General features: G+C 33.1%; 1 protein-coding gene across 1 annotated transcript; it reads right to left on the bottom strand.

Moving 5' to 3' along the window:
• Window positions 1-3388: 3388 nt before the first annotated feature.
• LOC127171337 (E3 ubiquitin-protein ligase TRIM39-like) lies at window positions 3389-7391 on the bottom strand. The gene is made up of 6 exons (XM_051119917.1): window positions 6864-7391; window positions 6506-6601; window positions 6075-6305; window positions 5967-5989; window positions 5766-5884; window positions 3389-4380 (listed from the first exon to the last, which is right to left on the bottom strand). Exons 1-6 carry the CDS (start codon window positions 7257-7259, stop codon window positions 3872-3874), a joined length of 1374 nt encoding a protein of 457 aa, XP_050975874.1. The 5' UTR covers window positions 7260-7391; the 3' UTR covers window positions 3389-3871.
• Window positions 7392-7637: the final 246 nt, after the last annotated feature.

The following is a 7637-nucleotide window of genomic DNA, read 5'->3' as shown; positions in this document are numbered from 1 at the left end:
GATTATTAAATGTAACATTTTACTGATAAATGTAACAAATGTAACATTGTACTGATAAATAAATGTAACATTGTACTGATAAATGTTACCTAAATGTAACATTGTACTGATAAATGTAACAAATGTAACACTGTACTGATAAATGTAACCTAAATGTAACACTGTACTGATAAATGTAACAAATGTAACATTGTACTGATTATTAAATGTAACATTGTACCGATAAATGTAACAAATGTAACATTGTACTGATTATTAAATGTAACATTTTACTGATAAATGTAACAAATGTAACATTGTACTGATAAATGTAACAAATGTAACATTGTACTGATAAATGTAACATTGTACTGATAAATAACAAATGTAACATTGTACTGATTATTAAATGTAACATTGTACCGATAAATGTAACAAATGTAACATTGTACTGATTATGTAACATTTTACTGATAAATGTAACAAATGTAACATTGTACTGATAAATAAAAATGTAACAAATGTAACATTGTACTGATAAATGTAACATTGTACTGATAAATGTAACCTAAATGTAACATTGTACTAATAAATGTAACAAATGTAACATTGTACTGATAAATGTAACATTGTACTGATAAATGTAACATTGTAACTGAATATATGTAACAAATGTAACATTGTACTGATAAATGTAACATTGTACTGATAAATGTAACCTAAATGTAACATTGTACTGATAAATGTAACATTATACTGATAAATGTAACCTAAATGTAACATTGTACTAATAAATGTAACAAATGTAACATTGTACTGATAAATGTAACATTGTACTGATAAATGTAACCTAAATGTAACACTGTACTGATAAATGTAACCTAAACATAACACTGTACTGATAAATGTAACCTAAACGTAACACTGTACTGATAAATGTAACAAATGTAACATTGTACTGATAAATGTAACATTGTACTGATAAATGTAACAAATGTAACATTGTACTGATAAATGTAACATTGTACTGATAAAAGTAACAAATGTAATATTGTACTGACAAATCTTACATTGTATTGATAAATGTAACACTGAGATGACCGGATGCTTTCAACTGATTTCCTATTGAACTGTCAGCAACTGAAACGCAGTGCCCAAACTATTTCAAGTAGAGTGAATTAAGCTACAAACTCCATCATAATGCACAATGTTTCCACCTAACATGTATTTTGAGCTGCAGCTCAGCTCATATTAACAGAGTGTTTCATTAGTTAGCAGCAAACCGGTTACCTCACTTCAATATGTTTGTAGATTCATGTTGGATGTCATCTTTGGAATAAAAATATTGATATTCTATTTGTAAACATCATACTTTTTAGTTTTATTTCAGTTAATCTCATAAAACTAGTGAGCTAGGCCAGTAGTAGTACTGACAGTGTCCTGTAAACATTCCTGAATACGTGAAAAGCAGAGGAACAGATGAACCGAATCAACTGAGTGAGTCATTTACGCAGGAACTGCTCCGGGAAAAAAGAAAGTTCAAAAAGGGCCATTAATATTCAAATTTCGACATCACTTGTAATGATTTTTAAAAGCATGTAGTGATGTGTGAAACAGAGCTTTTTGAAACTCTGAATCAGTTAAATCATCGTGAGGCAAAATGGTTCACTGTTTCGAAGCGCTACATTTGGATCGCGCATCACGAATCATTTGATTCAGATCAGGACTTCTGTGTCGGTTCTTGAATCATTTGATTCAGATTAGAACTTCGGAGCGCGGATCGCAAATCTCTTGATCAAGATCGGATGCACTTCATCTGGAACTTTCTTTCATTCCAACATGAGACAAAACTTCTGGATTCTGCATCTGAAGTAGCATTTAGATGTATTTACATAGTTTAATGTAGCTTACAGGGGGCATGGATGCATTTAACCTGCAGTTACAATAATGCGCTGCGTAAATAATGCGTTGTTTTAAACAAAAAAAACGTTATTTGAAATTATTTAAAACATGAAAAATAGTTGAAATGTGAAATTAAGAGCGCCAGTATGTGGCAGCAAGTCTGAGATTCAGCCAATTCATTAAAACTGCTGATTTCTTGAGGATCGAAGCATTAGCGTGTTTTAATAAATGAGTCACCGAATCATTCATTCAACCGATTAGTTCAAAAAGCTGCTTCAATAAGTAAACACAGTCCATTGCTCAGAGAGCAAAGCAGTGCTGTTTGTTTGGAACTGTTTTCGTTGGCAAAAAATGAGCAAAACCGGTCAATATTGTGTTTACAATGTAAATAATTCAATGTTTACTTTATTAACAAATCAATATTAAATTTGTTATCATGCTGATGCCTGGAGAAAAAAAAAGGCACTTTTCATGAGATATAGATTAGGCTAACTATATATATTTTTTCTAAGTATATAAAGGCCATTTTTTGCTGTCTACATTTTAGAATGTTGTGAATTTTGAGTTTTAAATCATGGGCGTGCACCGTCTGGGTGTGTTTTTGTGATACACTCGATGATGTCAAATCGACATAATGTCAAAAAATTATTTAAGTACTGTAAACATTATTATTACACAAGGGTTTTTAAACCTGTCCCATATAACTGTATATAGTAGGGTACAAAGGGGCTAAAGACGGCTTTGATAATATTTTCCTGTGAACCACTAGATGGCAGAAAAACGTGGCGTAGTATTTTCCAAAACATCCTCTTTTCAAGACACACATGCAAATTTGGCTGATGTTTGACACGATCGTGGGCAGCAGCGCAAAGTCGATTCTGTGCTTACTTGATCTAATATTCTATGTTTTTAAAAATTTTGAAGATTTATGTAGCAAATGAGAATCACAAAAAAAAATCTTGAATATATCTTGAGACAAAAGTCTTCTAAATGATTCTCAACAGTTTTTAAAATAACAAAAGAATATGTAAAATGGAATATAGAATATGTATGGTATTTGGGGTAAAAAGCATCCCCTGCTGTTGGGGCAAAAAGGCACAATAATTAACATGATAATTAATAGAAGGCTGACTTTTCCATTTGTTGACATGCCATTGTTACTATGTATTACTATGCTTTTACTATCATATTTAAAAACAAGCTATTAATCATATCATATATATACTAAAATATCATCATAGTAACTTCTTGTTACTAGTTCCATGTTAAACTACCATGGGATCTCCTTCAATGCTTTCAGAATCTTTACATCTTAAAATGATTTTGTTTCTGTATTTTAAAATATATGTTTTGTAATAACATTATAATTATTTAGATATTATTTTAATGATAGTGTATTTATTGAAAAAAAAAAATATTTTATAAAAATAAACTTTTCTAAAGTGATTGTTTTGAACAAGTATTAACTTAGATATTTAGAAAAATACACCCATGCTTGTGAGCCCTTTACCCCATGTGCCACCTCATACATTTATAAGATTTTTAAATAAAATAAATGACTTGTATGATTTATTTTCACACAAAATTTGCTCCATAAATGTTCAATTCAAACGTATATATTTTTCTGCAATCATACACTTTGGGCACAGTGAAAAGCACATTTTTCTTAGGGTGTGCCTTTAGCTGTGTTGTACCCTAAATATTTAATGGTATATATTATAGTTTTATAGTATATATGAATTAAGGTCTTACAGGTTTGGAACGGCACGAGGGTGAGTAATTTATGACAGAATATTCATATTTGGGTGAACTAACCCTTTAAGCCCAAGTGATCTTAAAATCAATCCAAGGAGAAATATATAAATGCTAAAAAGTAAAATTGAGCCCTGAGGAACACCTGTAGAACCTAAGACCACAGACAAACTGTCGACGATCAGAGAGATATGATCTGAACCAGGTTAAAACTGTCTCTCAAACACCAAAGAAAGTTTCAAGATGGTTGAGTAAGAGATTGTGATTGACAATTGAACGGTAAGATCCTCAGAGAGTAACAACAAAATAATGGAAAGACTGTGCGAGTGAAGGTGGTTGTGAATGTGTGTAGATGTGTGTTAGTTACAGGATCAGAGAATGACACCGTTCCTCTGTCATAGTCCAGATCAACTCTCACACACTCAAGCTTCTGTTTAACACGAAAACCAAACTCTTCAGACAATCCGTACTGCACAAACCAGGCAGCAGTGTCAGAGAATTCCAATCCCTTCCTTTGGTTTGATGCTGTAATTACTCCAAGAACCCACAACGAACTCTCTTTAACCTCCACATCCCAGCAGTGTGTTCCTGAGTTAAAACCCTCTGAACCCAGAACACATGGAAAGATGTCAAATCTCTCTGGATTATCAGGAAGCGGTTGATAGTTCTCGCTGTATCTCACACTGGTCAGATCATCAGACAGGGCAAGACGTGGATATGCAGTGTTTGGATCCAGAATCACAGGAGCTGAGGAGACACAATCAACAGCTGCTTTTATTCTGATGTTCATATAATGATCAAGAGTCCGTACATTATGACACTTGTCACACTGATCAAACACACCAGACATTTTCCTCTGATCACTACAATGACATTTTAGTGCCACGTTAAAAAATAAATAAATAAATAAAAAAAATAAAAATAAAATGATGATATTAAAGTTGTAATATTTCAAGAATAAACTTGAAATTACAAGAATAAAAACAAAATATTACAAGAATAAAGTCGAAATATTACAAGAATAAAGTTGAAATATTTTGGGAATAAAGTTGAAATACAACGAGAATAAAGTCTCATTTCTTTATTCTCATAGTATTTCGACTTTATTCTCGTAGTGTTTCAACTTTTGACTTTACTTTTCGAGATTAAAGTCAAAATATTTTGATTGTATTCTCATAGTAATTCAACATTACTCTCAAAGTATTTCGGCTTTACTCTCGCAGTAGTTCGACTTCAATCTCAAAGTATTTCGACTTTATTCTCGTAATATTTCAACTTTATTCTCGTAGTATTTCGACTTTTTTCTTGTAGTGTTTCGACTTTTGACTTTACTTTTCGAGAGTAAAGTCAAAATATTGACTTTATTCTCATAGTATTTCGACTTTACTCTTGTATTATATATATAAGAGACTGATAGACTTTTTTTTGAAAGTACAGTCAAAATATTTTGACTTTATTCTCATAGTATTTCGACTTTATTCTAGTAGTAGTTCAACTTTATTCTCGTAGTATTTTGACTTTTTCGAGAGTGAAGTCGAAATATTTTGACTTAGAATAAAGTCAAAATATTTCGACTTCACTCTCAAAGTATTTCAACTTCAATAATCTTATAATATAATAATATTTCAACTTTATTCATAGTATTTCGACTTTACTCTTGTAGTATATATTATAGACAGATTTTTTTCGAGAGTAAAGTCAAAATATTTCAACTTCACTCTCGTAGTAGTTCGACTTTATTCTCGTAATATAAGTATCTCGACTTTACTCTCAAAAAAGTCGAAATACTACAAGAGTAAAGTCAAAATATTTCGACTATATTCTCTAAGTATTTTGACTTTACTTTTGTAGTAGTTCGACTTTACCCCCGAAGTAGTTCGACTTTATGTGGCACTAAAACGCCATTGTAGCTCACTGTCAGTGTTGTTACAGTAAATATTTTAGATTTGCCAATCAATCAAACTGAACTGAGATCTGCTGTATCACTGTAACTGTAAATATCATGTGGAGCAAAGTTGTTCTTCTCTTGTTTACGGCTCATTTTGGTGTAGTAGCTCATCTGGTTATTCAAATATTCCCTCATGTGTCATTTCCAGTGTATGTGTAACAGCACAGATCTTCTCCAGACTCACTGTTTTGGACAATGTCCTGCATCTTCTTCCAGACTCTGAACGGCAGGTTGCCCAAGTAACGTGGCACATGAATCAAAGCTCCAGAAGGCGTCTGTGGATCCGGCTGTGAGATCTGGACTCTGGAAGAACATTCAGGAGTCAGAACTGCAGTGGCTTTGGCTTCAGAAGCAGAGAGACCAGAGACACCAGCAGATCACTCACCTTTTCATTGTGACTGGAAACTCCTGCAGAACAAACACACCATTTATCATCAAGAACTCAATCAATCATCAATCAATCAATCAATCAATGGATGATCTGAAATCAGACCTTTAGAAAGCAGATGTCATTGGCTTTCATCATCTTCTCCATGTCTTTGATTGTGTGTGAAAGAGCTGAGATGCATCTGTTCATCTTCTCCAGCTTCTCCTTTATCATCTGCTTCTTCTGCTCCTCTTCCTTTCTCAGTGCAGTGATTGTAGCTTCTTCTTCATCTCTGAGAAACTGATGAAGCTTCTCAAACTGTTGTTTAATCTGACGCTCTGTGTGCTCAGCTTGAGACTGAAATCAAATCACATTCACTTCAATCATCTCAATCAACACACATCAACACATCACATCATTCAGATCCAAGAGAAACTCAGACACCGACATATAACAGATCCAGAAGCAGATTGTTGCTTGTTATTTACAAAAAATAATAAACTAAACAAATCATAATTGCATATAATGATCCTGCACTTGTACTGAAAATGACTCGCCTTTATGTATTGAACTGTTTTCTCAAAATCTCCTTTCATTTTTGTTCTCTTTTTAAGTTTCTCCTGTAAGGACTTCAGTGCTGTATTGATCTCCTCCTAAAATTGAACAAAATTAAAATACATAAAACACCAGATTACAGTGAAGAGAATACAGTGATTAAACAGTGCTGTGAAAACGTATTCCAGAAAGTATGAGGAAGAAAGTGATTTAAATCAGTCTGGGAAGGGATACAAAGCTATTTCAAAGGCTCTTGAACTCCAAAGAGCCACAGTAAGGGCCATTAATGTGATGACATCTGTGCTTATGATGATTTATTGTTTTTGTTTTTACACATGAAACAAGAGACATTTGTCCTACCTTATATGATGAAACCACTTCACTTATTGGTCTGAATTCATGATTGTCGTGTTGTTTTGAATCTCTGCACACTACACACACAGGCTGTTTGTCCTCCACACAGAAGAGTTTGAGTTTCTCACTGTGTAAACTGCAGATCTCCTCAGATCCTGATGAACGCCTCTCATTTCTCTGCTTCAAGAACGACTCACACAAGTTTTGTAATGCTAGAAATAATGGAGGATTTTCTTTTGAGGATCTTCTCCTGCAGACAGGACACTCCTGAGTTTTCTTGGTTCTCCAGAACTGTTGAAGACACTCTTTACAGACACTGTGACTACATGATAAAAGAACAGGAGTCTTGAAGATTTTACAGCACACGGGACAATTATAGTCATATTCAGCTGATGAAGACATTTTCACTGTTTGAGCTCCAGCAATTGAAACTTTACTTTCACTTTCTGAACGACGGTGTTAAAAAGGAATAACCACAAGAATCACAAACATGTGTCAACAGCTGTCTGTTCAGAAGCAAACCAAAACCATCATCCTTTTCATTGTCCACTGATGGGTAATTTTTGTTTGCTTGTGTCAAAAAAAAAAAAAAAAAAAAAAAAAAAAAAAGGACAAATCACAAAATGTGACAAAAAAGGGAAATAAGTCAGTCTCTTCCTGGTAAGTGTAGTAGGAGTCCACCCTCTTGCTACACTTACCAGGAAGAAACTGACTTATTTCCCTTTTCTGACCACCTTTGGTTGTTTAAACACCTCTTTTAATGAATAAAATCGTAATCAA

The sequence above is a fragment of the Labeo rohita genome, chromosome 9, assembly GCF_022985175.1.
Source record: "Labeo rohita strain BAU-BD-2019 chromosome 9, IGBB_LRoh.1.0, whole genome shotgun sequence".
In the NCBI taxonomy this organism is placed as follows: Eukaryota; Metazoa; Chordata; class Actinopteri; order Cypriniformes; family Cyprinidae; genus Labeo; species Labeo rohita.
This window is presented reverse-complemented; position numbering and strand designations above follow the sequence as displayed.

Bases quoted from the DNA above. Each gene is read 5' to 3' on its own strand.
- LOC127171337 (XM_051119917.1), bottom strand. From the start codon at position 7,259: ATGTCTTCATCAGCTGAATATGACTATAATTGTCCCGTGTGCTGTAAA. The intron at 6,602-6,863 runs GTAGGACAAATG...GTTCAATTTTAG, and splicing joins AAGTGGTTTCATCATATAAG to GAGGAGATCAATACAGCACT. The intron at 5,990-6,074 runs GTCTGATTTCAG...TTTGTTCTGCAG, and splicing joins ATGACATCTGCTTTCTAAAG to GAGTTTCCAGTCACAATGAA.